This window comes from Morone saxatilis, unplaced genomic scaffold, assembly GCF_004916995.1.
Source record: "Morone saxatilis isolate NCDOM2014 unplaced genomic scaffold, NCSU_SB_2.0 Contig11, whole genome shotgun sequence".
NCBI lineage: Eukaryota > Metazoa > Chordata > Actinopteri > Moronidae > Morone > Morone saxatilis.
The window spans coordinates 2,725,866-2,740,619 of NW_023339663.1; the positions used below are offsets into that span (position 1 = coordinate 2,725,866).

The following is a 14,754-nucleotide window of genomic DNA, read 5'->3' on the forward strand; positions in this document are numbered from 1 at the left end:
TCTGATTCTGATTCTGATTTGTAAATTATTCTAGTGTCCAGTCTAGTGATAGTCTATGAAAAGACTCAAACTAACAACAGATTACTAAGAAGAATTGTCTGTATCTAAAGCCTGATATTCGTCTGTGCCACAGCGCTCCATTGTTGTCTGAATACAGATAACACCACATAAGGGAGACATACATACACCATCCCGCTGCCTTAAACACTCACTGGAGCACAATTGTGGATTCATATGATAATAGTTCCCAATAAATACACTATGTTCCCCTGTGCCCAGCTGTATAAAAGGCTAAATTGTTTTGCGTCTTACTTTACAACGTTGCCAAATAGTTTATTTTAATAGGCAGAGAATCTTGTTTGTGCTGTGAATAATAGAACGCGTATTGTGTTTGCTGTTGAATAGATTTTCCTAGATCTTCACTTTAATATCTTCCTCTCTTTGTCACACAGCTGCCGGGGAAGAAGGACCTCTTCATAGAGGCAGACTTGATGAGCCCGCTGGATCGTATTGCAAATGTGTCAACACTAAAGGTGAACCTCATCAGATTTTACTCCTCTGACTCCTGAGGTTGAGAATCTGTTAAGAAAAAACTGCAGTTCCCTTTTTTTAAACCCTTTTTACTTTTTAGGAACATGAAGTCGACAAACTCTACAAAGTGGAATACAAACCTGTTGTCAGCACATCAGATCAGTGAGTCCTGCACCCTTTATACTCATACATTTTACACACACACACACACACAACACACACAGAGACAGACAACACACACAACACACACAGAACCCACACACACACACAACACACACACACAGACACACACACACACACAGTGACTGCCTGACAATGTGGCATTACTCTCTTACAGGCTCTGTTTTCTGATCCGGCCAAGAATAAAAACTGTGAAATGGATATGTGGTGAGTAGAGCTGGATGTTTTTTAATGAAAGCTCATATGTTTTATATATGTTTTTTCTGACTGTGCTGATTATCGGCTGTATCAGAGTCATCAAAGTAACAGTTTGTACATTTAGGCGTGTGGTTTGAACCTTTAATGCAGGAAGGTTGTGACTTCGAATGTCTGGTCAGATTCATAATCTTATTTACTAAATTTGATCACACAGTTTGTAATTTAAATCAAAATGTTGGGGAAAAAATGTTGTTGTTGTTGTTTATATTTTTCAAATGAAGGTATATAAAAAAAGGATTGTTTTGATATAAAAATCTAGGTGTTGTGTTCAGGTGTATTTCATGCTATTATTCTTGTTCCAGATGTGGCCAATGCAGACAAGGCAACAGGGAAATTCAGAAGATACAAGATCATCTTTACCCCTCAGAAGGTATTTCTCTTTCTGCTGTTGTGTACAGACTCTGCTTTGATTTGTTTTGGATCAAGTTGTTGTTGTTTACCTGCTGACCCTCCTGTGTCGTCCAGTTCTATGCGTGTGAGGCGGTGCTAGAGGAGCAGGGGATCTTTGGTGGTACGTAAGCGTCCTCGATTCTTCACTTTCAAGTAGCAATGGTCAGTGTTTGGAGGAGGAGGAGGAGGAGGAGGAGGTGTTGAACTGGTTTTTGCCTCCCCACAGATGTGACCACTGATGAATGGGCTTTCTACCTCCTCCCACTTGACGACGACATCATCAGTCTGGAGCTGCCAGAATTCTTCAGAGACAACTTCCTGGTAAATAATGTGCACGGGGTCTGAAATAGAGCTGTATGATTCATTATTTAGTCAATTAACAGATAATATTGATAATTGCGTCATAGTTTTTAAGCAAAAGTTCCATAAATTTCCAATTTATTATATTATGGTTTACACGGACGTTGAAATCCTGGAAAGTAAAAAATTAAGGCCTTAAAAGACATAAATAGACATGGGACTTTAAAAGTGCTTGTATCTATTTGTGCAAGAATAGAAGTTTTTTTTTTAAATCTTAAATTTGACAGATTAACTGACACTGAAAATAATCTGTATTTGAATCCTAGTCTTAAAGTCCCACCCATTAAATGTGAATTATTGTGAAAAGAAATGTCATTTATAAATCAGTAGACATTCACAGTTGGCCAGATGGTAGCAGAAGAAATAATATTGGATGGACAGAGATTAAATTGACATCATCCAAATACAGATGATAGACGCTGTACGCTCTGTAATTGTGAGTCAGTCAAAATGGACCTAAATGCTTCCCTATAATAAGAATTCTGCTGCACCTTGTGATGCAAGTTATGGCTGCAACTAATGATTACTATTACGACTCTTAATCAATCAGTATATTAATATCAGAAAAAAGTGAGAAATTGCAGTAGATTAATCATTTCAGCACTATTGGCACTTTGAACCACTGTGTAAGTAATTCAAATTGAGTTGTAGCACTCAAGTACCAGCACAGGTGGATCAGGTTGTGTTTCATCACACAGGCGGGGGACCAGCGCTGGGTGAGGACAGCCGGAAGTGCTCTGCACCTCCTTCACTCCCTCTACGGCCCGTTCTCCAAGGTCTACGGGATTGGACGATGTTCTAAGGTGCAGTATGATCAGAGACCAAAAACTGTCTTGTCATGTAGTTTAACTTTCAGACCCACTGTGATATGTTTTGAATTGACTAATGTGCATGTTGAACTGCCTTTAATTGTGTCTGTGTATCTGATACCAGATGGCGTACGAGTCGTGGAGGGAGCAGGTCGCAGAGGGAGAGCAAAGGACTCGTCAAGCTGAAATAGGAAGGGTTTTTCTTATCGACAGAGGTAAAGAGCAGCTCTCAGTGGATCACATGCTGCGCCGTGCTTTCTTTCCTCCCTAACATTGTCAATGTCTTTGCAGATGTGGACTTTGTCACTCCTCTGTGCTCACAAGTTGTCTATGAAGGACTCGTGGATGATATATTTCGAATCAAATGTGGTGGGTATCAAAGGTTGACACTTGGGAGAGTTAACTGAGAGAATTAACATTAAACCAGCAAAATCTGAAAACGCTGTTTGTGTAATCAATGCGACTACACTGGTGTTTTCAAGTCGCTTTCATGAATAACTAACTAAATCTCTTTCTCTATATCTTCTTTTGGTCAGTAAACAGCAAAACTGTCACAGCCAACATGTGTTGAAGATTAGGACAGACATTATTGGGTTACTTACCAGGTCAACTCTCTGTTCAGTCCCCTCCTGCTCTTCGTGATCATACACTGTTTTGAACTTAACAATTTCACAAAAATAGTTTGTTTTAATATTTTTCTCATTTTTAAAGCCCCTATAAGAAACGTTCATTTCATGTTGATTGTTGCAGACATTTCAAGGGAAATCCAACCAAATAGCCAATCTTCTTGCTGATGGTTTATGTAGGTTATATAGAGGCATCAGTATTAAACTGAGACTGTTTTCCGTTAAAAACTCCTTGTAGTGTGTTTAACTGTATTACTGTACTGGGAAATCAATCACATGAGGTTTTTATGATCGCCAATATCATCTGAATTTAATTTTTTTTAAATAATATTTTATAAAAAATATTGGCCAAGTTTAAAGATTCTCAGATGCTGTGTTTTGCTTGCATTTCAAAATCAGTTTTTATCAGGCTTTTTATCAGATATTTTAAGACATTATTTTGGCCCCTGATGGGGATTATTTTGACATTTTAAAGCATAAAAACTGGAATTAATAATAAAAGGAAGAGCAGCTCCAGTTCAGACTGCATTGTTTTCCTGCAGAATCAAACCTCCCAGATGTATAATGACACATCTGGTTGCAGATTTTTCTTGCTTGTGTGTCGATGTGTTGTCTCATCACATCGTCTGTTCTGCAGGATGTGTGGAGTTCGGGCCTGATGTTACCTCCTCTGACAAAAGTGTGAAAGTCATGCTGAACTCTCAGGATAAGGTAGGTTAGTGCTGAAGTCAGCGGGGAAGCTGCAGATCTTTCAGCATCATGATTTGAAGTTATACGTTTGAACTCTCGTGTGTCTCGTAGGTTTTCAATGAAATCAGAAACGAGCATTTCTCCAACGTCTTCGGCTTTCTCAGTCAGAAAGCCAGGAACCTCCAGACTGCGTATGATGTAAGTAAATGTTCATTACTCCCATGAGTCGTTGTAACTAAGGTGACTAACATAGCTAACACTTATTTCCTTTACTGATTCTACAGAAGCGTCGGGGCATGGACATAAAGCAGATGAAGACGTTTGTTTCAGAGGAACTCAAAGGGTTAAAACAGGAACATCGGCTACTCAGCCTACGTGAGTGTTAGAGCAGAATGTGTCAGATTGAATTTCAACTAATATTTGCAAGGCTGCATTTCTGAGGAGCACGTTCTCTTTCAGACATCGGTGCCAGTGAATCAATAATGAAGAAGAAAACAAAGCAGGATTTTCAGGAGCTGTTGAAGACTGAACACTGTAAGAATACTCTACTCTGTCCACATAGATCCAGGTTTTAGTGCAGTTTGTTCTTTCATCATTAACTGAGTCGTATCTTGATTGTGAGTCTTCTATTTTGTTCCAGCTTTACTTGAAGGATTTGAAATCCGTGAATGCATTTCTTTCATAGAGGAGCACATCAACAGACAGGTGCGTTTGCTTAAAGGTCCAGTTGTAACATTTAGATCTATTGATAGAAATGGAATTTAATATTTATAGGTATGTTTTCATTGGTGTATAATCAGTTAAATGTTTCTACAGTAGCCCAGAACGGACAAACCAAACATTGACTCTAAATAGGCCATTTTTGCAGGTTTTGCAGTAACTGTAGATCTGCAATCTGCAAATTGCAACAAACTGAGAACAGCTCAGCCTTGCAAGCATATTAGGAGAAACTACAGAACTAGTAGTGAAGTTACACTACTAGTTCTTCAAAGTAGTTCTTTAAACACAGTAAATATATGTATGTGTGTATATATATATATATATATAAGAACAGGTAAAAGGTAATAATGATAATATGCTGAAAAGAAAACCTTGTAGTAAGTTATTCTTTTTGTCTTTCAAGGTCTCCATGATACAAAGTCTGAGGCTGCTTTGTCTTCTGTCTATTACAGAAAACGGTAAGTTGTCATTATTTTTTTATATATATATATATATAATGTAATGTCAAAGACAGTTATTCTCATGCTGGTTTAATGACTGTGTTGATCTGTTAACAGGACTCATGCCAAAAGATTACAGGTCATTAAAAGCACAATATCTGCAGGTGAGATTAAACATGTGCCCCTTGTTTTACAAAATCATGAAACACCCACACTTTCCTTTCACAGTTGTTAAAATTGTATTTCCTATATTTCTTTTGTGACAAGTCTGCATAATAAAGATGGGATGATAAATGAAAAATATACATAAAGCCCGAATGGGCTTGAGGATCACAGACTTTATTGTGGAGTCACAAATTATTGAAAGACAGACAAACAGCAAACAGATTGATATTGTTGAAAATGAACAATCAGCCTAGTCCTCTAAACCTGGACCGACGTTAAGGCACCGCTGGTCTAATACGACACATTTTCTCTGCTTCCTCATCAGAGCTATGGAGTGGACCACCTGCTCACATTTGCCAACCTGAGGCAGTTGGGGCTGTTGGTGGAGCAGCAGCCGGGGGAAACACTGACTGTGATGGAGAGCAAAGTGGGCAAACTGGTCAACGACAAAACTGCAGGTAAAACAGGATTCACTTTGTATGTTTAACCTCCTCCCGATCGCAAAATTATTGACATTTCAAAATCACATGAAACTGTCCTGATCCTCCTGTTTTTGTTTTTTTTCAGGAAAGCTGACTGACGCCTTCTCTTCTCTAGCAAGGAAAAGCAATTTCAGAGCCCTGAGCAGGAGGCTCAACCTGGTAAGTTCTCATCATCTTTAATATTTTTCTCCAAATGTTTCCATCATGTCACAGAATACCTGTGTTTTGGGTTGTTTTGTCCTTACTGCACTGACAGTTCTGTACGTTATTAAGCATATTATTTATATATATTTTGTGTAAAGGTGCCAAAGTCAAGTGAGGAATATGACCTGCGTGTCCCACGAGACATGGCGTACATCTTCAGCGGTGCCTACGTCCCTCTGAGCTGCAAACTCATCGAGCAGGTGAGTAAACCAACAGGATTAATTTATTCCACAGGACTTGAGCGAGCGAGCATTAGCGCCATGATGAAACTTTGTTTAATGTTATTCCTGATGTGTTCATCTGTAGGTGTTGGAGCGAGACGGTTGGACGGGGCTTGAAGAAGTCACCAAGCTGCTAAATGGCCATGAATTTGCTGTTACAGGTTAGATAGCCAGAAGATATTAATATAATAAGTCAATAAATAATTTAAGTTGTTTACATGCACTGAACCGGGTTGCCATAGGCTTTGTGCAGTCATCAGGTTTCATAAACGACATGTAAACCACACACCCGTTGTCTCTCATCAGGGAGCAACGGAGCTGATTCAAAAGCGAAGAACGACGCTCAGCGCATCGTCCTTGTCATGTTCCTCGGCGGCTGCACCTTTTCTGAGATTTCAGCCCTCCGATTCCTCGGCAGAGAGAAAGGTAAACATTGACTGCTGATTTTTGATGTTGCAGGTGTGTCCAACCCCCTGGTCTTCATTCTTCCTGTTAGGAAGTTGCTGTTGTTCGGAGTTCAGTTTCACTTCTGCTGTCCTGATTATTCATCTAACAGACAGAAGCATCATTGTATTCTGAACTGATCCTGATGCTGCTTATTAAGTTACAAATGTGGAAGATTTTTTACATTTAATATCATTAGTATGGTAGAAGATATTGACTCAGATGGTTGTTGTTATCTGGAAGTTTGAGAATACATGATTTATGTTTATATGAAGTACTTTTTTGATGCCATAATTCCTTGAAATCACATGACATCCACAGGAAGAAAATCCTTCAGCAGCACTGGTTTCTAACTAGGTTTCTCACCCTTTGTTTCTCTTTTTTATGATATAAATATTAAACCTACTTACGTTCAGTAAGGTGGTCCATAACTTTGGCATATTTTAGTTGTCAGAATTGAGCAGTAAAGACTAATAAAGCAAAGAAAATCTCTATTTCAACCCAATTAAATATTCATTCATTCATTATTTATTTATTTCACATTATTGCCTGTTTACTAACTGAAAGTCTCCTAGGTTACAAATAACTGGGACCATGAATTTCTTTCCATTAAAATGAAAATGTATATTAAAGCGATACACCCATAAAAGGAGGCACTGTGGAGTGACAGAGCTGTTGCTTTGTGTCAAAATCATTTTAATAAAAATGACTTGTTGTTTTTTTCCAGGTTATAAATTCATTGTTGTAGCAACTGCGATTACAAACAGTTCAAGACTCATCGAGGGTTTGCTGGACAACTACGTATGAAGCCCGTGAACGCACCACGGCTGACAGAAACTGAGACATCCCCGCAGGAAACTGTGTCAGACAACGGAAACAACTGTAAACATGTATAAAGTGAATAAATGTTTTTAACACATGAGTCTCTCCGTCTTTCCTTTCACTTCATTTGCGGTTTGAAAACGCTGTGAGTCTAAAATTAACAACCGCGTCATTGTTTCACAAAGCGCTGCTTAGTTACGCCACCACACCCTCCACTAAAACCGGTGTGTTTGTTTTATCTCAAGAGTTGTTCTGCGATGGGCGGGTCCCCTTTATGATTAACCGTAGGAGTTTCCCGACGGGCGGCGCTGGGTCGACACAACAAGCGCCCCCGCAGGAGGAGCCAATCAGAGAGCAGAACGCCGCTGTACGCGTATTTTGAACTGCGTACAAACGGACGGGACAGAGAGCAGGCAGAGAGGCTCCGCTCGTCTCTGACAGGGTTTGGCTTGTTTTTTAAACTGTTCACGGATAAATACAACATAATCTGGAATTTAACGATGAGAAAGAGGTAAGCTCTTAACTTTTTTTCTTTTAGTTCGTAAAATTGCGTTAGATAGGCGCTAACTTGGTGTAAACTAACGCCAACGTCGGTTACCTCGATCAGATGAGTCCATGTGTGTTTTATTTGATTTTAAATGTTAACAACGACTTATTAGTTATTTAATGAAGCAGTTGACCTTTGTCTCTTTCCGTCCCTGCAGCGAGGTGCTCGCAGCAGAGTCGGTGTCCTGCCTGAATAAAGCACTGTGCCACCTGAAGGACATTTGGGAAGAAATCGGAATCCCAGAGGACCAGAGACTACAGAGGACTAATGTCGTCAAGAACCACATTAAAGTGAGGAAATACCACATGAACTTGGAAACTTGTAGTGAAACCTGCTGCTTTTTCTTAGTGTGAAGTGTTCGGGTCTGTGCGGGGTTATACCTGAGCCTTTGGAGCAGGTTTCGACAGAGGAGGAGGGTTTTTTTCTTTTTACAAGAACATGAGGAGTGAAACTGCTCATTGGTGCACAAAGTAGAGTTTTTTTTTAAAGTTTGCTTTGCATCTATTCTGACTGATGCTGGATTCCTAAAATGTGCATTGATTGGGAGTGTAAAAATATACTTATAATGTCTCTAGATGACCTAAAACATGCGTTTGTCACTTCTATACTACAGTTTCTTCCTGCTCATCAGCTGTCACATATGTTGATCCTGGAATAAATGTGATGGGTTACTGTTTATTTGACCGGTGTTTCACTTGAAAAGTTAGTTTGGATCCCTGTTATATAACTCATGCATCTTTTCTGTAAACCATTGGCCTAAATTTACACCACGCTCTCATAAATACCAGTCATTTTCTGGAATCTGCAGCATAACCCAGTGTGTTTCTGTTAATTAATACAAATGACAATCTAAAACAACATGTTGCTGGCCCAGATAACCATGTATATCTGATTGTAATGTGCATGAAATAATGGTATCAAAGCAATGGCTCATTTCTCACACAGCTGTGGGGTGTGGACGATTCATCAGTTAACTACAAGTTCATTAATACAGCCATATCGGGCCATTTCTATTTAAATTACTGCTGTTAGATTTACAGGCCAATGTTAGATGAGTGCTCGTGCCTTTTCTGCATTGATTAAACCTTTTGTGATGAGAAAATGCAGCAGATTTTCCTCTTTTGATATTTACAAAAACAGTGCGACAGCTGCTGTGTTTCCGACATACAAACTGGTGCAGAATACTGATTGGTTGCATTGTTGCATTGTATTTATCCCCCAGACCTTACTAGACATGATGATCAAAGAAGAGGAATCCCTGAGGACGCGGCTTATTAGCAGCATTCAAACATGCAGGACAGAAATGGAGAAGCTCTGTCTGGAACTTCAGCTGCCCGTCTTTGAGGTAACAGCAACTGTAATTACCTTAAAAACACAACAAGTGACATTACTAACACTAGATTTCATACACAACTATTGCAGGGTTTTCTGTTAATTTCAGTTTGTTAATATCAAATGCTTCTCTGTCATTAGTTTTTTGGTAATAAACAGATTCATTGGCTGGAAAAACATCTGTGTTGTCCTCTCCTGTTCAGGAGGAGAATGGTATCAGCATGCTCCAGCAGGAGAAGAACATCCGCACGCAGGTGGAGGCTCTGATGAAGGAGAAGGCCCAGCGGATGCAGCAGCTGAAGGTTCTCCAGGACCAGGACCAGGACCTGTGTGACATCCTGTGCTGCATGCCTTATGGCATCGCTCCAAACTCTGTCCCCTCACCGGAACAGCTGGAGAACTTCCACCAGCACATCGTTAATCAGAACGCAGAGAAGGTGAGAGCTCGCTCTGTTAGATCTGCGTCTCATCTATTCAGTTAACCGACTGCGTGGATAGAAAAGCTGTGTTTGATTGTTTGATTAAAGTCAAACCCTCCATTCATTTTCAAAAGCTAGTTACATAATATCAAAATAAATGGTTAAAAAAAGTGAGCGGCCTGATTCTCTAAGTTCCTAGAAAGATATTATTGTTGTGGTATAATTGTTTTCACCTGACAAGAGATATCCGATGGCTTTAAGATCGTATTTTTTTTTGTCTTTTGTTTCACATTTTTTCACATGAAACGCGACACTGGGAGTTACACGTACCAGTCTCTTCTAAACAATAGCATTTAGGCCACTTCACATCACCGTAGGAACATTTTCTGCTACTGACTGTTATCTTACAGCATCAGTCTTCAGTCAGGTCACAGGATAAAAAAAGTAACTGATCCAGAATCTGTCTACTCTACTGAATGCTAGTTGCCTTTTAATTAATTTATTCATTAATTGGGTTTTAATACTAAAACTTTTGTCATAAACACAGTCTCATCTGTACTTACCCGAACGGTTTGCTGCTCTCTTGTTTTCAGGCCAGGCGGTATGCTGAGTTCACGGACCTCAAAAAGCAGATCATCTTGTACATGGAAGAGCTGGACCACATCCCTGAGACCAGCTTCGAGAAGGACGTCGTCTGTGAGGATGAGGACTCTTTTTGCCTTTCCAGAGACAATATTACATCGCTCAAACTGCTTGTTTGTCAGGTAAGATCCTTTTTTATGACATTTCATTTAGTGAAACTTTGAGCCCTTTTAAAGATAAAGAAAAATCTTATTTTCCCTCAAACTGTAATCAGGCCTGGAATGGCTTATGTTTTATATAATCCAGTCAAGTGTGAATATAATATATGATTCTGCTCTGTTAATTAAAAACCCTTGGACAGTCGTGATGCATGGCCGTAGTTCAAGCAGCGGAGTTGATAACTGATGCTACTTTGTGTCATGTTGATCCTGCAGTTGGAGGAACGCAAGGCAGAGAACGAGGTGACGTGTGAGGCTCACAGAGAGAAGATCCAGCAGCTGTGGGACAGACTGCAGGTGCCCCAGGAAGAAAGAGAGGCCTTCAACGAACACATGGTCTCATCCAGAAGGAGGAACCTGGAAGCGGTGAGAACATTCGAGTGTCCTGTGGGGCCATGGCTGACTTCCTAGTTCAACCATGTTCAGTTTTTTTCTCCTATTCAGGCTCAGCCGTGACTGTCAGTACTGTGGCTGCTGTTCACTTCACACTTTATATTTTTCTTCCTCAGCTACAAGCAGAAGTTCAGCGTCTGGAGGAGCTCAAACTGCTCAACATCCGCAACGTCACTGACGCCATCCGCTCCGAGATCGCTGTGCTTTGGGAAAAGTGCTTCCTCAGCACAGATCAGCGGCAGGCTTTTGCACCATATTTTAGCGGTGGGTTCTTTTTGATGCTTCAGCTGTCGTAATCAGAACAATGTTGGGCTTTAGAAAAGTACTAAGACTGTAATTTACTTTTTTTTTTTTTTTAGAGGATTTTACTGAAGATCTGTTGACTCTGCACGATGCTGAGATCCAGCGCCTGAAGCAGCATTATGAGGATCACAAAGAGCTTTTTGATGGAGTTCACCAATGGGAAGAAAGCTGGAGACTCTTCCTAGAGCTGGAGGTGAGTTCACTCTGAAAAGAGGGAAGGAAAGTAACACCCGGCATGAACAACAATCGAATAGCAACAAAACTTTTCTGTCCAATATAATAGGAAAAGTTAATGTAAATGTGACCACTAAAAAATCTATTGCTGTACTTTTCCCTCTCTTGTGTCTTTGAGAACCTGACTGACCTACATTTATTTATTGTATCAGCTTACACTGTCACATGTTGGAAAAAATTGTTATATTAAGGTCATAATCTCTCTTTCATCTGTTTCATTCACAGAAAAAAGCCACCGACCCGACAAGATTCACGAACAGAGGAGGGAATCTTCTCAAAGAGGAGAAACAGCGGTCTGAGCTGCATAAAAGCCTGCCCAAGGTAACAGATTAATGAAATGCCTCCTATCGTTTCCTAAACTAAAAATATATTTTCATTTGATCTTATTTGTCATGTGTATGTGTTTTTGTTTTAAGCTTGAAAAGAAATTAAAAGCCCAGATCGATGCATGGGAAGGTGAACAGGGTCGTGAGTTTCTGGTAAACGGACAGAAGTTTCTGCAGTATGTGGAGGAACAGTGGGAGCTGCACCGAATAGAGAAAGAGAAGGAGAAACAAGAACGGGTAAGAAAGCTGCCTTGTCGTATTAGAGGCTTAGCCGGTATGTTTGCTGGGAAATGTGTTGACACTTCTCTTTACACATTTTCAACAGCATCTCAAGAAGAGCAAACAGACCGAGGAGGACATGCTGTACGGAACGGCAGTACGAACCCCCACCAAACGCAGATTCCTCGCCACTCCTACTTCGAATAAATCACGGAAGGTGGTAAACCTAGTTTGTGGCTCACTGTTATAGCTATGGCATCGATTCTTTGGGCAACACTTTATTTTTAAGTCTTTGTAACATTTCAACTCTGTCGCTTTGTCTGTAAATGTTTAACAGATTATCTATAGAGTATAGGTAACAATTCATGCTGTCAAAATATTACAACTATCTGTAGGCGGGTTACACTCCTTTGTTCAATATCTTTAGTCGTCTGGCTGTCACTAACCCTCTGTCTCCGTCTCTCTCACCAGTTTAACGCGACTTCCAGCATTTCTAGTGCCACCTCTAACAGCACCATGCGCTCTGCCTTTAGTGGAACTGTCTGTCGCTCACCTGTGCCCCGCCCGCCTCTCTCAGCAAACAAGGTTGGTTTCTTTTTCAAGATGAAAGAAGTAGGAGTTATACACGCACACAAAACCTTAATGGAAAAGTAACAGGAGATGAGTGGGAAATAAATCTGCACACTCCGTTGAAACTCCCTTGAAAGTAAAACTTTGCAGGACAATAGAATTATTTTTATTATCACTTTCTGTGATTATTTAATTGTTTAATATTTTGCTCCAGCTCATCTGATGTAATTATCTCCTGCTATGTGTCCTCCAGGGTCCAGCACCGCGGACGCCAGTTGGCGGCAAACCCCCCCACCCGCGACTGCAAGGCTGTAACAAGGAGAACGAGGCCCAGCTGAAGGGGACTCCTCTGAGTGGTGCGTTGCTGACCCCCGCTAGCCCACAGCGTAACTTCAGCATAACCTCTGTTGCCAGCACATATTCAGAGTTTGTGGTAATTTACACTTTTGTCTCTAATCTATTTTCTCTGCGTCTTTTTGCTCAGTTCTGCTCAGTAACACATTTAAGAGCACTGTAGAGGTTTTCAGATCATGTACAAATGCTAATGCTGTAAATTTATATTGTAGAGGGACTTGGTCAACACTGAATCTGTTCAGTCAAGGTGTGTTTGGAATCCTAGAAGCTTGTGTAATTCTGACTAATCTCTTTTTGCAGTAATTGCATGCCTCTAATCGGAGGGATAATTCCCTTTTTAAAGAGCAACTTGAATTCTGTTTTAGCTTCAGCGTGCACAGTTAGCAGGCATTCAGACTGAAATCAGCCCAGTGTTCAAAAACATGCAGGTGTGTGTTAGTGGTGCTTCTTCAGGTACTGCTGAGACATTAAATACAATCCAGGAAGTCCAGTTTGAGTAACAGATCCATGAATTTGACATCTCAGACGCTAAAACACTGAGAGTGTTGTTTTGCCGTAGTTACCTGCGTTAGCTTCCACGCTGCCGGTGGACTGGCCTCATTTAAACGAATGAGAGGGCTGCGTTTTTTCACACAGGGCTCAAGTCGGTCTGAATGCGAACTGCTAACCCCACAACCCCTGACAGTCCCACGCACTTCACAGCTCTGACAGATCGTTGTCTCTGCCGTTTATACCCCCGACGTTGTAACTTGTAGTCTTCTAGTTGAATTAGTAAACTGTTCAGCGCATGTTTGCTTCCAAGTGCTGTCTCTTCTTCATTTAGTCACATTACATACGAGGAATTAACCACAACGGCTGCTTTTGTGCTCCCACAGCGAGACCTGTCCAAGGCCTCTAACGCCAAGATCCAGCACGACATCCTGAACTCCACCACCACCAACCTTTGACCTCTCTCCGCTCTGACAGGGACTGCGTCGCCTATCATATCGTAGTCCTTTTTAACGACGTTATGATATCCAATACTGGCTCACTGCTTTTATATGTAAATGAAGGTAATAATATATTAAGTGTTAAGTCGGTGATAAACGGGGAATCTTGCCAGTTTCTGAGTGTTTCTTCAGCGTTTCTGGACCTTTGTCACTGTCTGGAAGAGAAAAGAAAAGTTTGTATCCTAAGTTAAACTAACACTACTTTAGCTCTCTAAATTCTGCCAGTCATTGATATGTAATAAATGTTCTCTGCGTCTTGTACTGCACATTTGTTTTAAAGAGAAACGAAAGAAAATTTAGCTTTCTGAAGTTATGCAATCTGGAGTTACAGGCCAAATGTATTATGAATACTTTGCACTTTTGTTTTTTTTAAATATATTGCAGCGCATAGTGTACATTTACACACTCACACTGTTCCATCCAAATCTGTTTTTATACATGTATGTATGTGTTTGTGTACATATTTCTGTATCTGCTGTTCTCTTCATAGAATCTGCACTGTTTGACAAAAATGTTAGTTGTTTAAACAGGCCGTTAAGACTGTTAGTTAACGTATGTATTGGTGCTGCATAAGAGTTTAAATATATAGCTAAATCACATGGATCCAGTACACTATCATGGCTGATTTTTGGAATAGCTTGTCAAAATATATTAAATGCATTTTCACTTAAAAGGCTAAGTGTTGTGAAACAGCAAATTTACCACAAAAAAATAGCAAATACAGAATCTGAACATTCAGACAAACTACAGTATATTTGAACGTCTGTACACCAGCTTGTTGTTGTTTTTAGTATTTTCAGTCACTCAGCCTCATCAACACATTAGATGTGTTAGAATTTTATCAGGTGTGAATGCTGACACAACAGTAGACTGATTTCACAATCCAATATGGCTCACAGGTGGTTTAAGATAAGATATTCCTTTAT

The 14,754-nt window shown here is 40.2% G+C and overlaps 2 protein-coding genes across 7 annotated transcripts in view; both read left to right on the forward strand.

Moving 5' to 3' along the window:
• vps33b (VPS33B late endosome and lysosome associated) overlaps positions 1–7,440 on the forward strand; it is an 8,746-nt gene extending 1,306 nt beyond the window's left edge. For all 4 annotated transcript variants that reach the window (XM_035682473.1, XM_035682472.1, XM_035682474.1 and 1 more), the window contains exons 3-24: positions 453–533; positions 632–693; positions 869–918; positions 1,272–1,339; positions 1,435–1,480; positions 1,586–1,680; positions 2,418–2,522; positions 2,653–2,743; positions 2,820–2,897; positions 3,792–3,865; positions 3,956–4,042; positions 4,129–4,219; positions 4,304–4,378; positions 4,485–4,549; positions 4,968–5,022; positions 5,122–5,168; positions 5,495–5,627; positions 5,737–5,810; positions 5,954–6,055; positions 6,162–6,237; positions 6,383–6,502; positions 7,248–7,440. In XM_035682473.1, the coding sequence (XP_035538366.1) occupies positions 453–533; positions 632–693; positions 869–918; positions 1,272–1,339; positions 1,435–1,480; positions 1,586–1,680; positions 2,418–2,522; positions 2,653–2,743; positions 2,820–2,897; positions 3,792–3,865; positions 3,956–4,042; positions 4,129–4,219; positions 4,304–4,378; positions 4,485–4,549; positions 4,968–5,022; positions 5,122–5,168; positions 5,495–5,627; positions 5,737–5,810; positions 5,954–6,055; positions 6,162–6,237; positions 6,383–6,502; positions 7,248–7,327 (1,755 nt within the window). In that variant the 3' untranslated portion in view covers positions 7,328–7,440. The remainder of the gene's footprint in view (positions 1–452; positions 534–631; positions 694–868; positions 919–1,271; positions 1,340–1,434; positions 1,481–1,585; positions 1,681–2,417; positions 2,523–2,652; positions 2,744–2,819; positions 2,898–3,791; positions 3,866–3,955; positions 4,043–4,128; positions 4,220–4,303; positions 4,379–4,484; positions 4,550–4,967; positions 5,023–5,121; positions 5,169–5,494; positions 5,628–5,736; positions 5,811–5,953; positions 6,056–6,161; positions 6,238–6,382; positions 6,503–7,247) is intronic.
• A 140-nt stretch (positions 7,441–7,580) lies between these two features.
• On the forward strand, positions 7,581–14,681 carry prc1b (protein regulator of cytokinesis 1b). Of its 3 annotated transcripts, XM_035682478.1 has the most exons (15): positions 7,581–7,853; positions 8,047–8,179; positions 9,112–9,234; positions 9,425–9,658; positions 10,234–10,404; positions 10,657–10,806; positions 10,950–11,097; positions 11,193–11,329; positions 11,596–11,691; positions 11,787–11,933; positions 12,022–12,132; positions 12,387–12,500; positions 12,739–12,918; positions 13,052–13,086; positions 13,715–14,681. In XM_035682478.1, the coding sequence occupies exons 1-15, from the start codon at positions 7,843–7,845 to the stop codon at positions 13,761–13,763; spliced, it is 1,839 nt and encodes a 612-aa protein (XP_035538371.1). In that variant the 5' UTR covers positions 7,581–7,842; the 3' UTR covers positions 13,764–14,681. The 3 variants fall into 3 exon arrangements, with proteins under 3 accessions (XP_035538371.1, XP_035538372.1, XP_035538373.1); XM_035682479.1 differs by lacking the exon at positions 13,052–13,086; XM_035682480.1 differs by lacking the exon at positions 13,052–13,086 and having other exon boundaries at positions 12,739–12,841.
• Positions 14,682–14,754: the final 73 nt, after the last annotated feature.